At 43.0% G+C, this 22546-nt stretch overlaps 1 protein-coding gene across 1 annotated transcript in view; it reads left to right on the forward strand.

The window, feature by feature from the left end:
- Positions 1-2725: 2725 nt before the first annotated feature.
- The window catches only part of LOC311228125 (uncharacterized protein), a gene marked incomplete at its 5' end in the record, with an annotated part of 99809 nt that continues 79988 nt past the window's right edge, over positions 2726-22546 (forward strand). The window contains 3 exons of the mRNA XM_084314038.1: positions 2726-2741; positions 6465-6500; positions 16247-16291. Of these exons, the coding sequence (XP_084170164.1) occupies positions 2726-2741; positions 6465-6500; positions 16247-16291 (97 nt within the window). The remainder of the gene's footprint in view (positions 2742-6464; positions 6501-16246; positions 16292-22546) is intronic.

Consider the following 22546-nt stretch of genomic DNA (forward strand, 5'->3'; position numbering starts at 1 on the left):
CATAATAATGTGGCAGTTGATGTGGCAGTTGGCACCAGGCCACACAGTGGTTGGAGCCCAGCCTCAAAACGGCTTAAGATCTTGAGATAGAAAAATGCGGTTTTTTAGTACTTGATTAGAAATACAAACCGTACGTTAAATCTAGAGGAAGGAAGGACGTGGTACTTACCTCACCATTTGAAAAAAACCTAGGTGTTCCATAGACTCACAGGAATTGTGTAAAAGTGCCCAAATAGTGAAAGAAATAGTAAAATAGTTCCCCTTTAAACATTTTTAAATAAGCATTATTTTTTTAAATGGCTAAAAGTGATTTTGTAATTTTGCAACCGTGGGTCTCACAGGGTACTTTTAACCCCGTGAGGCCCAAATAAAAAAGACATTAGCAACTTCAGAGGCCAGAGGGTGAGACCTATAAACACATGAAGGGTGCCGTGACTGAAAAAAAAGGTTGAGAAACGCTGGTATATGGTGTGGCTCTTTGTGGTACCACAGTAATTTTTGTGGCTCTTAGTCTCTGACTGGTTGGCCACCCCTGTCCTATGCCTTCTATAGTAATTATAAGTCAGTTGATAGGCCTGTCATGTCATATACCAGAGCTGCTTTTAAAGAGTAAACTAAACACCTGGTCATTTTGCTGACCACTCTGTCCCGCCCCAATCTGTGATGTCAGATATGTCAACTACTGTATATTTTTAAGTTGATAAAAAAACAACAACAGTGCAAGACCCCAGAATAATATGGATGTCGGTAAAGGGAATGATCAAAGACTTCACGGATAGCTTTTCCTCCAAAATGCGCAAGAATCAAAGCACAAAACTGGATGAGCTGGAAACGCTTTACTCAACGTTATTTAATTCTCTGAAATACAACAACTCAACTCGACTAGAAAATCAAGTTAACGTACTAAAAATAGAGATCAATGCCATATACAGACAACAATCGGAAATACAAATACGCAGCACAAGACAACAGCAGTACTCCCATGGTTCCAAACCCAGCCACCTATTAGCCATGCGATTAAGAATTAATGCAACATTTGCAGATATAACTACCATTAGAGCACAACAAGTACTTGTAACAGATCCTGTAAAAATAAACGATACATTCAAAGTATTCTACTCCGACTTATATAAATCAGAAATGACCTTAGATCAAAACAAAATGGACACATTTCTTAATCAAATTATTCTCCCTAAACTTTCAGAGGATGACGCTAAACAGTTAGAAATACCGATCACACTAGAGGAACTCAAGAAGGCCATAACCGCAATGAAAAGTGGTAAGGCTCCAGGAAGAGACGGTTTCCCATCAGAAATGTACCTTTCTTGTTGGGACATAATTGGCCCCTTATTACTAAATATGATCTTATACTCAGTCAAGGAGGGGAACTTCCATAAAATTGACAATATTGCACTCATAACAGTCCTCCTTAAAAAAGACAAAGACCCCAACGAGTGCGGTAGTTATAGACCTTTAAGCCTCCTCGGAACAGATATCAAACTGTACTCTAAGGTATTAGCCATCAGATTACAAAAGCATATGACGTCTTTAGTTCACCCGGACCAAACTGGCTTCATAGGAGGCCGCCTGATCACTGAGAACATAAGACGTATACTGCACGTACTTGATGCCGACAAGGAGGACACCATACCTAAGGCGATGCTGTCCCTGGATGCTATGAAGGCCTTTGACAGGCTGGAATGGTCGTATCTGTGGGCAGTGCTAGAAAGGATGGGGTTAGGAAAAGGATTCATCGATATGATTAAAGTATTATACAAAGACCCATCGGCCATGATTACAACAGGCACAATCATCTCTGAAATATTTCCGGTATCACGCTCTGCCAGACAGGGTTGTCCTCTTAGTCCCGGACTGTTCAATCTATCATTAGAGCCTTTAGCACAATATATAAGACAATCCCAATCCATAGAACCTATCGTAATCAAGGGCACACAACAAAAAATGTGTTTATATGCGGACGATGTAATATTGTTCATGAAAAACCCCAACACCACATTGCCTCATCTGCTCAAGTTGATTGAGGACTTTGGTGATTTATCGGGATTTAAGATAAATTGGCCGAAGTCGGCTTTCCTTCCACTTAACACCCCTGCAAAAAAAGATACAACCCTCCCAGGACAGATACCGATGGTAAAACATTTCAGATGCTTGGGAGTGGAAATATTCCCTACCATAAGACAAACGGTGAAGCACAACTACACAAAAATCCAAAACAAAATCAAAGACGACCTTGATAGATGGGCAAAACTTAAAAACACAGTACAAGCACGGATATCAATAGTTAAGATGGATGTACTACCTAAAATCAACTTCTTCTGTTCAATGCTACCGTTACCCCCTCCAGAGGGTTACTGGAAAAGATTACACTCCTCCACATACAAATTTATTTGGAATAACAAACCACCACGTATAAAAAGATCCACCGCACAGAGAAATAAAGCAGATGGTGGCATGGCATTTCCAGATTTTTTCCTATATTTTAAGGCGTACTCACTAAGTCTGTGATGCGTGCGTGCGTGCGTGCGTGCGTGCGTGCGTGCGTGCGTGCGTGCGTGCGTGCGTGCGTGCGTGCGTGCGTGTGTGTGTGTGTGCGTGCGTGCATGTCCTAATTTCCCAGCAGCTTTTGTAAGGGAAATAGGTGTGTATGTCATGCAAATAACTCTGTTGAACATTGTTCTCTGCAGGTCCTCCTGGTCAGCCTGGGATGAAAGGAACCTCAGGTGAGTAGAGAAGCCATCACCCACGTAGAACATTTAGAAGAAATCTACCATGGGTTCTCCTATGCCAGGGGTGGCCAACCCGCGGCTCGCGAGCCGCATGCGGCTCTTTGCCTGTCAATGTGCGGCTCTTCCATCCAAAAGAATATTATAATATTATAATTTTTTTTTTTTTTACTTTTTTTTTTTTTTTATGTCACTCATTCCACAAGGACGTAGAATAAACATTTAGTTTCTTTTTTAAATGGTCCATTTGCATGTTCTTGGTATCTGAATCTAGGGAATTTCTCCACCATTTTTCATCATATTGCAACACCGTTTTTTGCAAGACGTTCACAGAAAGGTAGAGAAACTAACTGCGTTCTGTTTTATGGCAATAATGTTCAGGTTTGTGGGAGATAATCCCAAAAAATAAGAGAAATAAAAAAGTTAATCCAGAAGTCAGATGATTGACAGGGGCTGGTGTGAGCTGGGTAGGGTCGTTTTTCAAAATTTGAAAGCCCTGAGTCTCTTCCTTCAAAAGACTACACTCACTTTTGGATGTGCCACTTCCTCCTTGAGATTTCTATAATCTTATATTTCACTAATAACAGTTAAAATAATTGGTAAACAAACGTAATGCTGAAAATATACACTTTTACTGTATATTTCGGGCTTAAGAGGTTAACCCTGTGAGGCCCAAATTAAAAAGACATTAGCAACTTCAGAGGCCAGAGGGTGGGACATATAAACACATTTACTATCAAATAGCATTGTGAGGCTGAACAACAGGACCAATTGACTATACATGTGCTTAAATGGGAACTATCTTATAAATGGCCTTTTTCAGTGTTTACCATTGTTTCTTAGCTATGTGGATTTATATTAATAGGATCTATGTCTCTAATTCTCATATTGGCGCATTCTTCCAATTCTCCTCTCACAATATTCACCCTCACTGAACTGAGTCATCTGAAAATGTGCATATCTGTGATGTCAGAGATTTCTCAGCTGCATAATAATGTGGCAGTTGATGTGGCAGTTGGCACCAGGCCACACAGTGGTTGGAGCCCAGCCTCAAAACGGCTTAAGATCTTGAGATAGAAAAATGCGGTTTTTTAGTACTTGATTAGAAATACAAACCGTACGTTAAATCTAGAGGAAGGAAGGACGTGGTACTTACCTCACCATTTGAAAAAAACCTAGGTGTTCCATAGACTCACAGGAATTGTGTAAAAGTGCCCAAATAGTGAAAGAAATAGTAAAATAGTTCCCCTTTAAACATTTTTAAATAAGCATTATTTTTTTAAATGGCTAAAAGTGATTTTGTAATTTTGCAACCGTGGGTCTCACAGGGTACTTTTAACCCCGTGAGGCCCAAATAAAAAAGACATTAGCAACTTCAGAGGCCAGAGGGTGAGACCTATAAACACATGAAGGGTGCCGTGACTGAAAAAAAAGGTTGAGAAACGCTGGTATATGGTGTGGCTCTTTGTGGTACCACAGTAATTTTTGTGGCTCTTAGTCTCTGACTGGTTGGCCACCCCTGTCCTATGCCTTCTATAGTAATTATAAGTCAGTTGATAGGCCTGTCATGTCATATACCAGAGCTGCTTTTAAAGAGTAAACTAAACACCTGGTCATTTTGCTGACCACTCTGTCCCGCCCCAATCTGTGATGTCAGATATGTCAACTACTGTATATTTTTAAGTTGATAAAAAAACAACAACAGTGCAAGACCCCAGAATAATATGGATGTCGGTAAAGGGAATGATCAAAGACTTCACGGATAGCTTTTCCTCCAAAATGCGCAAGAATCAAAGCACAAAACTGGATGAGCTGGAAACGCTTTACTCAACGTTATTTAATTCTCTGAAATACAACAACTCAACTCGACTAGAAAATCAAGTTAACGTACTAAAAATAGAGATCAATGCCATATACAGACAACAATCGGAAATACAAATACGCAGCACAAGACAACAGCAGTACTCCCATGGTTCCAAACCCAGCCACCTATTAGCCATGCGATTAAGAATTAATGCAACATTTGCAGATATAACTACCATTAGAGCACAACAAGTACTTGTAACAGATCCTGTAAAAATAAACGATACATTCAAAGTATTCTACTCCGACTTATATAAATCAGAAATGACCTTAGATCAAAACAAAATGGACACATTTCTTAATCAAATTATTCTCCCTAAACTTTCAGAGGATGACGCTAAACAGTTAGAAATACCGATCACACTAGAGGAACTCAAGAAGGCCATAACCGCAATGAAAAGTGGTAAGGCTCCAGGAAGAGACGGTTTCCCATCAGAAATGTACCTTTCTTGTTGGGACATAATTGGCCCCTTATTACTAAATATGATCTTATACTCAGTCAAGGAGGGGAACTTCCATAAAATTGACAATATTGCACTCATAACAGTCCTCCTTAAAAAAGACAAAGACCCCAACGAGTGCGGTAGTTATAGACCTTTAAGCCTCCTCGGAACAGATATCAAACTGTACTCTAAGGTATTAGCCATCAGATTACAAAAGCATATGACGTCTTTAGTTCACCCGGACCAAACTGGCTTCATAGGAGGCCGCCTGATCACTGAGAACATAAGACGTATACTGCACGTACTTGATGCCGACAAGGAGGACACCATACCTAAGGCGATGCTGTCCCTGGATGCTATGAAGGCCTTTGACAGGCTGGAATGGTCGTATCTGTGGGCAGTGCTAGAAAGGATGGGGTTAGGAAAAGGATTCATCGATATGATTAAAGTATTATACAAAGACCCATCGGCCATGATTACAACAGGCACAATCATCTCTGAAATATTTCCGGTATCACGCTCTGCCAGACAGGGTTGTCCTCTTAGTCCCGGACTGTTCAATCTATCATTAGAGCCTTTAGCACAATATATAAGACAATCCCAATCCATAGAACCTATCGTAATCAAGGGCACACAACAAAAAATTTGTTTATATGCGGACGATGTAATATTGTTCATGAAAAACCCCAACACCACATTGCCTCATCTGCTCAAGTTGATTGAGGACTTTGGTGATTTATCGGGATTTAAGATAAATTGGCCGAAGTCGGCTTTCCTTCCACTTAACACCCCTGCAAAAAAAGATACAACCCTCCCAGGACAGATACCGATGGTAAAACATTTCAGATGCTTGGGAGTGGAAATATTCCCTACCATAAGACAAACGGTGAAGCACAACTACACAAAAATCCAAAACAAAATCAAAGACGACCTTGATAGATGGGCAAAACTTAAAAACACAGTACAAGCACGGATATCAATAGTTAAGATGGATGTACTACCTAAAATCAACTTCTTCTGTTCAATGCTACCGTTACCCCCTCCAGAGGGTTACTGGAAAAGATTACACTCCTCCACATACAAATTTATTTGGAATAACAAACCACCACGTATAAAAAGATCCACCGCACAGAGAAATAAAGCAGATGGTGGCATGGCATTTCCAGATTTTTTCCTATATTTTAAGGCGTACTCACTAAGTCTGTGATGCGTGCGTGCGTGCGTGCGTGCGTGCGTGCGTGCGTGCGTGCGTGCGTGCGTGCGTGCGTGCGTGCGTGCGTGCGTGCGTGCGTGCGTGCGTGCGTGCGTGTGTGTGTGTGTGCGTGCGTGCATGTCCTAATTTCCCAGCAGCTTTTGTAAGGGAAATAGGTGTGTATGTCATGCAAATAACTCTGTTGAACATTGTTCTCTGCAGGTCCTCCTGGTCAGCCTGGGATGAAAGGAACCTCAGGTGAGTAGAGAAGCCATCACCCACGTAGAACATTTAGAAGAAATCTACCATGGGTTCTCCTATGCCAGGGGTGGCCAACCCGCGGCTCGCGAGCCGCATGCGGCTCTTTGCCTGTCAATGTGCGGCTCTTCCATCCAAAAAAATATTATAATATTATAATTTTTTTTTTTTTTACTTTTTTTTTTTTTTTATGTCACTCATTCCACAAGGACGTAGAATAAACATTTAGTTTCTTTTTTAAATGGTCCATTTGCATGTTCTTGGTATCTGAATCTAGGGAATTTCTCCACCATTTTTCATCATATTGCAACACCGTTTTTTGCAAGACGTTCACAGAAAGGTAGAGAAACTAACTGCGTTCTGTTTTATGGCAATAATGTTCAGGTTTGTGGGAGATAATCCCAAAAAATAAGAGAAATAAAAAAGTTAATCCAGAAGTCAGATGATTGACAGGGGCTGGTGTGAGCTGGGTAGGGTCGTTTTTCAAAATTTGAAAGCCCTGAGTCTCTTCCTTCAAAAGACTACACTCACTTTTGGATGTGCCACTTCCTCCTGTCAATATGCGCCGGTTTCCGACTCAATGCCCTGAGATTTCTATAATCTTATATTTCACTAATAACAGTTAAAATAATTGGTAAACAAACGTAATGCTGAAAATATACACTTTTACTGTATATCTCGGGCTTAAGAGGTTAACCCTGTGAGGCCCAAATTAAAAAGACATTAGCAACTTCAGAGGCCAGAGGGTGGGACATATAAACACATTTACTATCAAATAGCATTGTGAGGCTGAACAACAGGACCAATTGACTATACATGTGCTTAAATGGGAACTATCTTATAAATGGCCTTTTTCAGTGTTTACCATTGTTTCTTAGCTATGTGGATTTATATTAATAGGATCTATGTCTCTAATTCTCATATTGGCGCATTCTTCCAATTCTCCTCTCACAATATTCACCCTCACTGAACTGAGTCATCTGAAAATGTGCATATCTGTGATGTCAGAGATTTCTCAGCTGCATAATAATGTGGCAGTTGATGTGGCAGTTGGCACCAGGCCACACAGTGGTTGGAGCCCAGCCTCAAAACGGCTTAAGATCTTGAGATAGAAAAATGCGGTTTTTTAGTACTTGATTAGAAATACAAACCGTACGTTAAATCTAGAGGAAGGAAGGACGTGGTACTTACCTCACCATTTGAAAAAAACCTAGGTGTTCCATAGACTCACAGGAATTGTGTAAAAGTGCCCAAATAGTGAAAGAAATAGTAAAATAGTTCCCCTTTAAACATTTTTAAATAAGCATTATTTTTTTAAATGGCTAAAAGTGATTTTGTAATTTTGCAACCGTGGGTCTCACAGGGTACTTTTAACCCCGTGAGGCCCAAATAAAAAAGACATTAGCAACTTCAGAGGCCAGAGGGTGAGACCTATAAACACATGAAGGGTGCCGTGACTGAAAAAAAAGGTTGAGAAACGCTGGTATATGGTGTGGCTCTTTGTGGTACCACAGTAATTTTTGTGGCTCTTAGTCTCTGACTGGTTGGCCACCCCTGTCCTATGCCTTCTATAGTAATTATAAGTCAGTTGATAGGCCTGTCATGTCATATACCAGAGCTGCTTTTAAAGAGTAAACTAAACACCTGGTCATTTTGCTGACCACTCTGTCCCGCCCCAATCTGTGATGTCAGATATGTCAACTACTGTATATTTTTAAGTTGATAAAAAAACAACAACAGTGCAAGACCCCAGAATAATATGGATGTCGGTAAAGGGAATGATCAAAGACTTCACGGATAGCTTTTCCTCCAAAATGCGCAAGAATCAAAGCACAAAACTGGATGAGCTGGAAACGCTTTACTCAACGTTATTTAATTCTCTGAAATACAACAACTCAACTCGACTAGAAAATCAAGTTAACGTACTAAAAATAGAGATCAATGCCATATACAGACAACAATCGGAAATACAAATACGCAGCACAAGACAACAGCAGTACTCCCATGGTTCCAAACCCAGCCACCTATTAGCCATGCGATTAAGAATTAATGCAACATTTGCAGATATAACTACCATTAGAGCACAACAAGTACTTGTAACAGATCCTGTAAAAATAAACGATACATTCAAAGTATTCTACTCCGACTTATATAAATCAGAAATGACCTTAGATCAAAACAAAATGGACACATTTCTTAATCAAATTATTCTCCCTAAACTTTCAGAGGATGACGCTAAACAGTTAGAAATACCGATCACACTAGAGGAACTCAAGAAGGCCATAACCGCAATGAAAAGTGGTAAGGCTCCAGGAAGAGACGGTTTCCCATCAGAAATGTACCTTTCTTGTTGGGACATAATTGGCCCCTTATTACTAAATATGATCTTATACTCAGTCAAGGAGGGGAACTTCCATAAAATTGACAATATTGCACTCATAACAGTCCTCCTTAAAAAAGACAAAGACCCCAACGAGTGCGGTAGTTATAGACCTTTAAGCCTCCTCGGAACAGATATCAAACTGTACTCTAAGGTATTAGCCATCAGATTACAAAAGCATATGACGTCTTTAGTTCACCCGGACCAAACTGGCTTCATAGGAGGCCGCCTGATCACTGAGAACATAAGACGTATACTGCACGTACTTGATGCCGACAAGGAGGACACCATACCTAAGGCGATGCTGTCCCTGGATGCTATGAAGGCCTTTGACAGGCTGGAATGGTCGTATCTGTGGGCAGTGCTAGAAAGGATGGGGTTAGGAAAAGGATTCATCGATATGATTAAAGTATTATACAAAGACCCATCGGCCATGATTACAACAGGCACAATCATCTCTGAAATATTTCCGGTATCACGCTCTGCCAGACAGGGTTGTCCTCTTAGTCCCGGACTGTTCAATCTATCATTAGAGCCTTTAGCACAATATATAAGACAATCCCAATCCATAGAACCTATCGTAATCAAGGGCACACAACAAAAAATGTGTTTATATGCGGACGATGTAATATTGTTCATGAAAAACCCCAACACCACATTGCCTCATCTGCTCAAGTTGATTGAGGACTTTGGTGATTTATCGGGATTTAAGATAAATTGGCCGAAGTCGGCTTTCCTTCCACTTAACACCCCTGCAAAAAAAGATACAACCCTCCCAGGACAGATACCGATGGTAAAACATTTCAGATGCTTGGGAGTGGAAATATTCCCTACCATAAGACAAACGGTGAAGCACAACTACACAAAAATCCAAAACAAAATCAAAGACGACCTTGATAGATGGGCAAAACTTAAAAACACAGTACAAGCACGGATATCAATAGTTAAGATGGATGTACTACCTAAAATCAACTTCTTCTGTTCAATGCTACCGTTACCCCCTCCAGAGGGTTACTGGAAAAGATTACACTCCTCCACATACAAATTTATTTGGAATAACAAACCACCACGTATAAAAAGATCCACCGCACAGAGAAATAAAGCAGATGGTGGCATGGCATTTCCAGATTTTTTCCTATATTTTAAGGCGTACTCATTAAGTCCATTGACAACATGGTTTGACTCCCAAGCATTAGCATCTTGGAGAAAAATAGAAGAAAACATAGTAGCCCCACATAGACTGAAGGACATAGCATACACTAAACTACCAATCAAGCACTGTGAACGAAAATTTGGCCCCATAATTACTCATGCGATCCGGATATGGCGTGAATCACAAAAAAAAATCCTAACCCACAAGAATGGCACAATCATACTCCCTTATTCAATAACAATGCTCTCTTAATTGGAAAACGACCTATAAGATTCCCTATATGGGAAGAGCAAGGCATACACTCATTAGGGGATGTTTTTAACAAACAGGGTTTTTGTAGTGATAAAGAAATACGCAAAAAATGTAATCTCACCAAGTCCACATGGCTTTTTCACAAACAGTTAGAGCTATGTTTGAAGTCTCACGGTGTTCCATTAGACAGACCAATTGAACACCACAGATACCACAAATTCTTCTACTCAAGAGAGACATCGAGAGGTTTTGTTTCAGAATTGTATCATCAATTACTAACGTCCTCGTATGAAACCCTCCAACTTGACTCTGTCTGGAGGAGGGATATACCAGACCTGGAAAATGACTTTGATTGGCAAGGAGCCTGGGCAAATGTCCGACTTACATCAAGGAACCCGGATCATCAACAAATCAATCTTAACTATATTCACAGGACATACTTGACTCCTATAAGACTGTGCCGAATGGGGCTCAAACAAGATTCCAAATGCACCCAATGTACAAATGGGGACGAAGGGACATTTATGCACATGTATTGGGACTGCTCACCAGTTAAGGCATTCTGGAAAGATGTGACCCAACAAATATCAAAACTCGTATCTTGGAATATACCTGTACACCCCTCGGTATTGCTGTTGAATGATGTTTTTGAGTTTGCAGTGAATCCACAGCTAAAGAGATTGGTTTTATCGGGTATCACAGTAGCCAAAAAGCTGATCGCATCACGCTGGTTTCAACCGGAAAAAAATTGCCGTAAAGTTTGGTTTCTTACATATCTCGATGTAATTTACCATGAAATATCTACAGCAAGAATTCTGGGTCTCAATGAATCCAAAATGTCAATGTGGTTAGAAGTGGTGGAGAGAATAAAAGCTAGCTTATAATGGTAGTGTCTGGTTAGGTGCGAGGGATAGTGGAGGTACTTCTCAAGGTGGGGTCCGGGAGGGGGGGGTTCGAGCTGAGCATATGTGTGTAGGTTTTTTTTTTAGATAACAGGTATTATGGGTATATCTTATATAAAACAACTAACTAAAAGGTGATCTCATTGGATGTGCCCTGACAATTAATGCTTGTATATCTTATCGTGTGTTGTCATGTTTGTTTATATGTTTGTTTAAAAAATAATAAAAAAATAAAATACAAAAAAAAAACAACAACAGTATGTTCCACCCCACGGGGACGGTACCGACCCCTTTTTGACATTATTATCATATATTAATATTTTTATGAGTGATGCAATAAATTAACGTTTTTAAAATCAAACGTTTTCAAGTATTATTATCACTACTATGTCACAAATACATGTAGAATGTAAAACGTTAGGTTGGCAATAGTTTAGCAATAGGTTAAAAGTGAGTTTATATCATTTTAAGTTTTTATTTTTCACTCGCGTTTTTGACGCGGAAGCGGAAATGGAAATGTTGAACCATGGGAATTGTAGTTTTTTTGGGGCCATTTTGAATTTCTCAAAACTACACTTCCTGTGGTCCGCTATGGTCGTTCAAAATGAATCATATCAATAATTGTTATGATTCGCGATAATAAGCTACAAAAGGTAACATTTTTGACAAATATTGAAACGCAGTCAGTTTCTCCACACTATTGTAATCATGTAGGAATAATTAGATCTGAAATTAGTTACAAAATGATTACACTGTGGGAGAAATAAAAAAGTACAGTCGATTACATTAAATATCTGTATATGTTATTATGCATGCCTGGTGATACTATATCCAAATTGAACTTGGCCATTTGAAAGATACTATATGTATATATATATAAATGTGCGAATTGGCTATAATAAGGTAATGTATAAGCATATATTCTATATTCTATAATAATATTTCAAATTGCATTGGTCCGGATGGGAGAATTCAGTACTGTATATACAAAACCTTAAATTTTATCATCTTCCCTTTATTAATTTCCTTAGATATTTTGTACACATGATCTCAAGAGGGTACTGAATTAGCTCAGTGGCAGTTTTTTAAGTTTGGTCATTATTATCATGGTTTTATTCACTGTCAAAGATGAAAAGAAAAATCATAATTCATATTTTCCTTTGTTTCATCAGAATTTAAGCAAGCCTAGTAATAGACACAATATTTCTGACACTGAGAATACATTCATTGAGGTCCATAAATGTTCCTAGATACCAAGAATATGCAAATAGCCCTTGTAGAAGTGGAGCAATATTCCATTTACCTAGGTATACATTTTATGCAGATTTCACCTGGGGTGGAACAGGTTTGAATTATGACAACCTCAGTCAGGATTTCCCCCCCATGTGTTATCCAGGGTGTCCGCGGGACCTTAAAAAGTCTTAAAAAGTCTTAAATTCAACTATTAACTATTAAGGCCTTAATTTGTCTTAAAATGTCTTAAATCCGACTTTCGGAGGTCTTAAAAACATGCCATGTCATCTTATGTTTCATTGTGAAATCTGGGGGGAAACTATTAACGGGAGATAAATCAGGCTTTTTTTTTTTCTTTCACGCAAACGGTACGCAGTGGGGCGGAACCTTAATGTGGTCCTTAATGTGTGTCGCCGTCGGGAGCTATTTCAGAACACCGGAGCATATGTAACACGTTATTCAAGCCGTAGCGATAACGCTGACGTTTAGTTTAGTTTAATTGATTTGTATTTATTTGCACTCGTTAATTTAACATGGGAAAGTGCAAATTTAATGAGAACTGGTTTGCACCGTGGTTGGTCCCAGTGAAAGATAATTACGAGGCCCGCTGCAAACTCTGCAAAAAGGATTTTAAACTGGGAACGATGGGAATAAAAGCAGTCGAGTCACACATGCACAGCGCTAAGCATGTTTACCTCTGCAAAAACCCGCCTGCAGACAACTTCAATATCAAATTTATTTTCGACGGCGACGCTGTCCACATCAACTGCTGAGGGACAGGTAGGTCTACCACCAATTACATCTGCACCTGTTCGGGTAACGTTCGGCTCCACGCCAACCCTTGAAGCTGAGGTACTGTGGGTTCTAAATACGGTCGCAAAGCATCAGTCCTACAATGGAAATGAGGGACTAGGAGAGGTGTTTCAAGCGATGTTCCCTGACTCTGAAGTCGCTAAAACATTCACGTGTGGAAAAGATAAAACGTCCTACATAGCCAGGTTTGGATTGGCTTCTTGCATCCAAAAAATCTCTTCACGGATGTAAACAAGGGCAAGGACACGTTTGTGTTGATGAGAGTGAGAGCTTCACCCCACCCTATGTATTTATTTTCTACCACACACCTACCCCCTCCTAATGTACAGTCTCCTCCCCATCATATGTATATGTATATATATATATATATGTTAGGATCTATGGGTAACAGTACTGTATATTTGCATATCATATATGTCACAAATGTAACAGTAATATATACATGTATGTCCCTATGCCATAAACGTCATGATGTCATGTATGTTGTGCATGTCATAAATGTCACTATGAATTGAAAATGAGGGACCCTGATGTAAACAAGACAAACGTCTTTCTCTGGTCTGCATCCCCTTATTATTGTGTGTATTGAGCTGTACTGTATTGTACCCATTCTGCAATCTGTTAAATAAAGTATTCATTCAACCAAACCACAAAAACAAAACAACTGGATGAATGAAAACTTTATTTAACAGATTGCAGAATGTGTACAATACAGTACAGCTCAATACACACAATAATAAGGGGATGCAGACCAGAGAAAGACGTTTGTCTTGTTTACATCAGGGTCCCCCATTTTGAATTCATATTGACATACACAACATAGAATAGATAGAATAGAAATACTTTTATTATCCCGTGGGAAATTTGACACTGCAAATCGCTCAACATTTAAACATTTAGACAGGACAGGTCACGAATTAGAATAATAACACAAATCAATCAAGTTGCCTAGGATAAGAGTAGAGTAAAATAGAATAAAAATGAAATAAAATATACAGAAATAAATACAGTAAAAACATACATGACATCATGACATTTATGGCATAGGGACATACATGACATACAGGTATATACTGTAGTACTGTTACATTTGTGACATATACGATATGCAAATAATATACAGTACTGTTACCCAGAGATCCTAACAGAAAATATTATATATATATGATGGGGATGAGACTGTACATTAGGAGGGGGGGGGGGGGGGTTGGACATTTACGGTGGCCAGTTTCGAATTGCAGTCTCCCGTAGGTGCTCTTTAAGAGCGGTTTTGAATGTGGGCAGGGGTAAAAATGGGTTTTAGGAGTGAGGTTAAGCAGTAGTCTGACCAGTTTGTTTTGTGATGTTTGTAATCTTGTTTTTAGTGCCTTTGAGGTGCTTTGGTACCATGAGGTGCAGGCATAGTCGTAGTACCCTTGAATGAGTACTGAGAGTACCCATGATTTTTGCCATTTTGTTATCGTGAAATTGGTATTAAATTTAATTCTGAGTGGCATTAAAAAGTCTTAAAAAGCCTTAAATCTGACTGGGCTAAACCTGCAGATACCCTGGTTATCATTGCTCTTGGAGCATGAAAAACAAGATTTTTCATGCATTTATAGTTTTCAACTGAAAATATACTGCATTAATAATGATATGGTATAACATAGTAATACTGTGTGTATTAACAAAACCAATCAAGAAAATTATATAAAATGAAAAGTCCATTGTGATTCACATATTTACAACAGATGTACAGTATACATACAGACATACAGTATACACACAGACGTACAGTATACACACACATACAGTATACACACATACATACAGTATACACACAGACATACAGTATACACACAGCCGTACAGTATACACACAGACATCCAGTATACACACATACATACAGTATACACACAGATGTACAGTATACACACAGACATACAGTATACACACAGATGTACAGTATACACACAGCACACAGTCGTACAGTATACACACAGCACACAGATATAAAGTATACACACAGACGTGCAGTATACACACAGGCGTACAGTATACATACAGACGTACAATATACACAGAAATACAGTATACACACAGCTCAGACGTACAGTATACACACAGACGTACAGTATACACACATACGTACAGTATAAACAGAAATACAGTATACACACAGACATACAACAGTCACAGTAATAAGTATGTATGGTAGTCAAAATATAGCTAGTGACGCATGATGTCCACTTGAGTGGACAGATGATTAATTGTGATTTCCTCCCAATCTAAAATCAATACGTAGAAGATTTAACAATGACATGACTCCTTAGATGTTACTTGATGCAACATGCAAGGTATTCCTAGAATAGAAGGAATTAGTTGATACTCAGTCAGCCATCATGGTTTGAAGGGGGGGGGAATTCAGATACAATGGCTTGCCACTAGATGACAGTGTAAATAACATTGCACTAGTAGTAGTGTCTACTGTAGTGGATTATGTGCAGAGCTGTATGCCAACAAAACCCATGCATATTCAAGAGAATGGCTTTTGAATAGCGGTCTACTGTAGTATCCTCTATGCGTGAGAAAGTTAAATATTTTGAAAAACATATAATAAAAGGTATATTAAAAAGTACATTATCTTTTATATAAAAAATATTATAAAGTCAAATAACAAAGTTTAAAAATTATATACAATTTTTAATGAAATAAGACCATGATAATTGTATTTCTAGATATAAAGACATAACAAAAAGATGTCATATCACATTGTAATTTGTACTGGAAAACTATGCTGTCACATATCGTTATACCATCAAACTATGGTGATATGATATTTTGGGCATATTGCCCAAGAAGGGGGTAAGAGCACTTGAGACTAGCGTCCAAGCAGCCTTTTCCACCTAAGCAAATAATGCACTGGCAAGAAATACAATTCTACTGTATGTTGATTATTTTGGGCAAATCTTTCCTAATTACAATCTAACCCGTGTGTCATCTCATTTTATATTCATAAATGTTGTGTCCTCAGGTTTTCATGGTGAAACAGGCAAGCCAGGCAACAAGGGTGACAACGGTGAGTGGACTTGAAACAATTGAACAATTTAAATAGTATCTTGACACCAGAATTCTTTAGGACTAGGACTTTTGTACACGTCTCCCTTTCCTGTTCTATTGGTGTTTGTAATTGTTTGTCTGTTGTTTGTTTTGAAGAATACGGGTTGCCCTCAAACTAATTGCCGCCATGGGGTATTATAATAAAGTTGTATTGTATTTTACTGTGTGTTATGTTATGATGGGCCAGGGGTTTCAAAGCTTCTTCAAGAACCCAAATAGACCCTCATTTGATATGTTTTGGTCCTAGTCATTAGATTGTATGTAACGAAAATACATTTGTCATCCAATCAGGGTGCAATAGTAATATACAATGTATAGGTGATTAAACTGGATATAAAATATATAAATGAGTACTATTGAGTAATAGTGCTAATCAGATGTATGTACAGTGTTATAGTATTGGTATGTATAATGATACAGGTATAAAGACATTATGGTAGTAAGTCATATTGGCCAGCGGTATAACTAGTAAGAGTAAGTAAGGGATATATACAGATATAGATATAGTATCTACAGATATGTAAAAAGGATTATATGCAGGTATATATAGACATAGTAGATACTATATCTATATCTGATATGTCTAGATACCTTGAACTATTTTTGGAATTGCATAACTATTATACTAGGTGGATAAATGATTGGCTAGAATTGATGATCAGCATTCATACACATTCTCTCACATGCTACCTTCTTTAATGATAGTGAAATCAAACTTCTAATTTGACTGTGAAGTGCCTGAAACCACCGTAAGGATACGTCGGGCCCCCCAGAGCCTTCTAGTAGAATAACTGGGCTAGTGGGGGCCCTCCAGAGCCCTCTAGAGTCTAGAAGAACCAATGGGCTAGTGGGCCCCCCAGAGCCTTCTAGAAGAATAACTGGTCTAGTGGGCCCCCCAGAGCCTTCTAGAAGAATAACTGGGCTAGTGGCCCCCCCCCCCAGAGCCTTCTAGAAGAATAACGATAGGTTATGTATATAACCTAGTTATATTAGTATTGGCTGAGCGTCCCGCTCTTAGCCTTATGAGATATCCCTTATCTCCTAGTACCTAATGTACTCCAATACGAACAACTTTAATGCACCCCACCTGATCGGGCCCCGCCCCTATGGAGGCGTAGCCTATATAACCATAGCTATGGTCACCAACACACTCTTCCTCGCCAAATCTCGTTCCAGCAAAAGATCCCTCAAAAGGGAACTCAGGGCCGCGTAGAGCGGGACGCTCAGCCAATACTAATATAACTAGGTTATATACATAACCTATCGTTATATGACGTATGGCTATCGTGTCCCGCTCTTAGCCTTATGAGATATGGGTTGGAGCGGACGCGAGACCCGACAGATGTACCCCCTGAGGACCCGTAAGCCCACATCAAGGGGTGCGGGGAGCCCTGTCACCCCATCCTTCCTAATGAAGGGGGGGCGCAGTCAACTCCACCTGAATGCGAACAAGAGGAAACTAGAACCCCTTGAACACACCGCACAGGCGGAACCACGTGTGACTCAACACACCGTGGCCCATACCCACACACTCCTGCTACCCTACCAAAGGACGGGAAGCAGGAAAGGCCACAGACCCCAGAACCGCCTGGGAGACAGAACCCCCGGTCATGTCCATGAGGTAAAACCTTACAAAGGGGCCCGGGGAGGACCATGAAGCTGCAGCACAGATGTCCTCCACCGAGGCCCCACCCAGGAGAGCGGCAGAGGCAGCCACCCCACGAGTGGAATGCGCCCTGACGCCCCCAGGGGGATCCTGCCCAGCCAACGTGTAGCAGAGGGCAATGCCCTCGCACAACCAATGGGACAGGCGCTGTTCGATAGTGCCGGCATGAGAATCACCATGACAGACAAAAAGCTGAACGGTGACCCCGAGGTCCTGAGTACGGCTGAGGCAATTCCCAAAGCACGGACCGGACATGACAGGTGAAGGCCCGCATCTAACTCACCACCGTGAGGAGGCGGATGAAACGCCTGAACCACAATATCCCTGGAGCGGAAGAACTCCGGATATTTACAGGCACGAAGGCAGGATTAGGCCGCAGAGTGGCACCGCAATCGGAACGAAAGACAGGCACTCTGGTCGTACCGAGAGAGCACAAAGCACACCCACGCGTCAGCGGAGGCGACGGCCAGCAAGAATGCGGTCTTGAACGACAGCTGTTCCAACGGCGCCTGCTCGAGCGGCTCAAACGGGGCCAAGGACAACCGACCGAGGACCAGTTGAAGATCCCAAGTCGGAGCCCAGGAGCGTTGCACCGGCTTAACGCGTCGAGCGCCAAGCAGGAAACGCTTCACAAGAGGGTGGCTGAACAAGACATCCCCTCAAACCCCTCATGATAGGAGGATATAGCTGCTGCATATACCCTCACCGTCGAAGCCGACAGTCTATCAAGGAGAGACTGGAGGTAACTAAGGACAGCATCCAGGGGGCAGGAGACTGAGTCCCGGCCCCCTGCCTTACACCACACTTGGAACATACGTCATCTGCCCGCGTAAGCGCGACAGTGGAGGGAGCATGCGCATTCCGGATGGTAACACCATCAGGATCAAGAACCTGCGCCCCTCAACGTACCCATCCCAACAACTGACCTAACAGATGTATGGGGAAGAATCCCAGGCGGCACGGCATCGGTCCCAGACCTGCCTGGCTATGTCCAGACGTAATCCCCACCCGTCAGGATGAGGACCGCCCCGCGACAGTACACCTGCACCCACATTCTCCCTGCCGGGGATGTGGGGAGCCCTCAGGCCGCGCAGATGGAGGATGCCCATAGCCAGCCGCTTGCCGCCTGGTGCAGACAGGGGGAACGTACTCCTCCCTGTCTGTCGATACACGCCACTGACGTCGTATCGTCCGTCCTGATCAACACCATTTGTGGACCAGAAGGACCGCTTTCAACACCAACACATTGAACGTAGCGCAGACCGGGCAGCATGGTTTGCCAGCTGCCCCCTACTGCGTTGGCCCGACGCGTCACCAGCGAGGGAGGCGTTGGTGAAAACGCGACGTGAGACAGCGCCGTAACCGTCCTAGGACGGAACCTCCCGAGCGTGTTGACAACACGCTCTGAGAGGGATGCCCATAGCCCTCCAACCGTTGACTGGGAAGAGGAGTACTCTACATCCAGTCTACAGCAACCCCAGGCTGGTAGAGACCTGCCTGGTACGAGACCTGACGATCCACCTTGACCGCGAAGGACCAGAACGTCGTCAGGGCAGAACACTCCGTAACCCCTGACGACGCAGAGGCCCCAGTGCGGCCTCCACGCACTTGGTGAAGATGCGGGGAGCCAGAGAAAACCGAACGGCAGCCTCTGGTACTCATACGCTAACCCTGCAAGGGAAGCGTAGGTAAGCCCTAGGATGGAAAATCGGAGATGCGCATACGCATCCTACAGGTCTATGGAGGAGAACCAGACCCCCACCTGACAGTGTTCAACAGGCAGGAGACGATCCAAAAAATGCTGAACCTTCCCGTGGGACAGGTCCAGCCTGGGACTGACACCCCCCCTCCCGATTTCTCAGGCAGAGAACACCGGGAGGAGAGCGCCACGACGATGGCTTGCTTCGTCCACAGAGATTGGATCTCGTTGACCAGAGCTGTCACTGCTGGAGACCCTGACAATAGGGTCTGTACCAAACCTGAAAACGGGTGGGGTTGTGTAAACACAAGTCCCCGCCTCAGCGTTCTCTCCATCCACCTCGACATATGGTACTGCCGTAGTCATATGTGATGACACTCCCAACGCACCCGCCGCCATGTGGCGCAGGTCCGCCAGGAACTGTAGATAGTTGGCCCGGTCCCCCCGCTGTGCGTAGCCAACCCTGGAACCGTGCGAGCAGAGCGTTCCGTGTCGGGACATCTGACCCTGACACCACCCACGAGGCAATCGCACCCAAGGGGGGACCCCGACAGAAAGGGCCGGTTTGATACGGGGGGCTTCCTAGGTGAAAAAAGCCCCCCCACTGAACACCCCTCCAGAACATGCTGAGGAGTTGTTCTGCAGCCGGACATGCAAGGTGTAAGGACCCCATGGGTTCCTACACACCGTAGCCCTGCAGTGATATTACTACCACCCCAAATCACGCGTGCCTGCGAGACCACTGCCAATATTTCAGGAGTGGGAGGCACCAACATGATACCTGGCCTGGCGAAGGCAAGGCCGGGGAAGCCCGCACTGTGTGCCTCAAAAGGTTTCGAGCCCCCCTGCTGACAACACTTAAGTTGACAGACGTAACACCAGGCTCAACCAACACAGCTTATGGTGTGGGAGCCGCTTGACAGCACAACATTCTCACGGACAGACCCAGGCTCAGCCATCAACTGGGTGTCAGCCCCTGTCCCCATGAGAAGCGAAAGTGGGGCCGCCCGCGCTTCAACGAAGGCACGTGGCCCGCAGCCAAAGGAAACAATCAGAGCCCACTTTTTCCGCTGGTGTTGGGGAAGGGAGTGATCGGAGAGCGGGCTGCTCGCGGCAGGACGGTGATGGCTTGTTTGTTCAAGCCGAACCCATCCTACATGGCCGATCCCTCGGCCGCCAAGGCTGTCGGCCTTGTGGACACCTGTCGAATCAACGCCCAGGATACCTCCGGCGGGGGAAAACATGGCTGCCTGTCGAGGGCCTCGTCATCGCCGCTGACGAGGCCGTGCTCTCTCTTCTTCTGGCTGCGCGGTGTGAGGCGGTGTGGGGCCAAGGACAATACCGCCCACGCTCCAGCAGAAGACCAAAATCCCCTGCGGAGAGGGGAACCCTGAGCGGTTATAGCTTGCGGCTGGGTCAAAGCTAATAACGTCAACAACCTCGCGCGATGTGTCGACGTCGGCTGGCCCTCAAAGCCCCGCCACCAGACACCATTTTTTTAATAGAAAAAAACAGCAATTCGAACACAGTTCTAATCGCTGCCAATTCCATACCGTGGCGGTACAGGCTTTAGCAGCCCACCAGCCACTCGCCAGGCCGACCCACCCATGGCGTCGGCCGGGCGGGGCACTGTTTCAATATGTCAAAAACAAAGAACTGATGGTAACATGGAGCACCAGTGGTGGTTGCAAACAGCAACCTCCACTGTGGTGTGCACCATGAAACGGTTAAATGAATAAAAGAACTAACCCACAAAATACTGTAGAATGAGCAAACCCATATACACAACATTAAGGGGAGGCGGACCAGAGCGAACTAGTCCTGCCTTCATTCAAAATATTCACAACAGCACACCAGCCCTAGCTTAGCCCATTTACCAAAAAAGGTAAACAAAGCCCCCCCCCCGCACTACTCCCCCAGTAGACACCGATTGACCGTCAGCATAAATGGTTGAGAGGAGAGAAAGCTGTAGCAAAGACAGACCTTCTCATAGGGCCTCACATTTCTCCCAGGCGGCCCTGCCCCTACACTACTACAGCCTAGCGTGAGGCGATGTGGGACCCAGATCAACAACCGCCTGCGCACAGACACGCAACATGTTTACCATGTCGGCTGGACCCATAGCCCCACTACCCGATGCCAATGTGGATAGGAATTAGCCAGCTGAGCCATAACCCGCCGTTAAGTCCCATCCTGCAGTAGTATAGCTCTACTGCTACACCGCCGAGCTCACGCATCGGCCCCATGGGGACACCGTTCCACAGACCCCGCCGGAACACAAAGGTAACGTATCTGGCTAGGCTACCTAGCCACGGCATACCCTGTTGTCAACCCATTTACCCGTAAAAAAGGTAATAGGACTCAGCAAAAAAAAAACACAACAGCTACCGACTGACCTTCATTGATGAACCGGGCAAAAGGAGGGAGAAGTGACAACATCTCACGGCGGAGACATTAGAACAGCGTAGCAGTTAGCATGTAGCAGTAGTGGTAGCATGTAGCATTAGCGATAGCATGTAGCATAGCATTAGATGTTTAACAGCACGTCCAAGACCGTTTGGAAACCGTTCACTGCAGTGAAACGTTCACCAAACCATCCTGCCCCCGGTGCCAACACACAACATGGTTGTGTAACAAAACAAACCAGCATTACTAACACTAATACCCATGCCTGAAGACACAGGGCCTACCTGGGTACAAGCTGGCCCGACAGCCAATCTTGCACAGCTGAACCTTGGTCTGCTGCCATCAGACGAGGAACATCAACATAGGCCCGTCGTGTCGCTGAAAACATGCTTCGAAGATGCCAGGGGCCAGCAACCTCCGGTAAGCTTCCAACATTATGAATC

This window comes from Notolepis coatsorum (assembly GCF_963971535.1).
Source record: "Notolepis coatsorum genome assembly, chromosome: 5".
NCBI lineage: Eukaryota > Metazoa > Chordata > Actinopteri > Aulopiformes > Paralepididae > Notolepis > Notolepis coatsorum.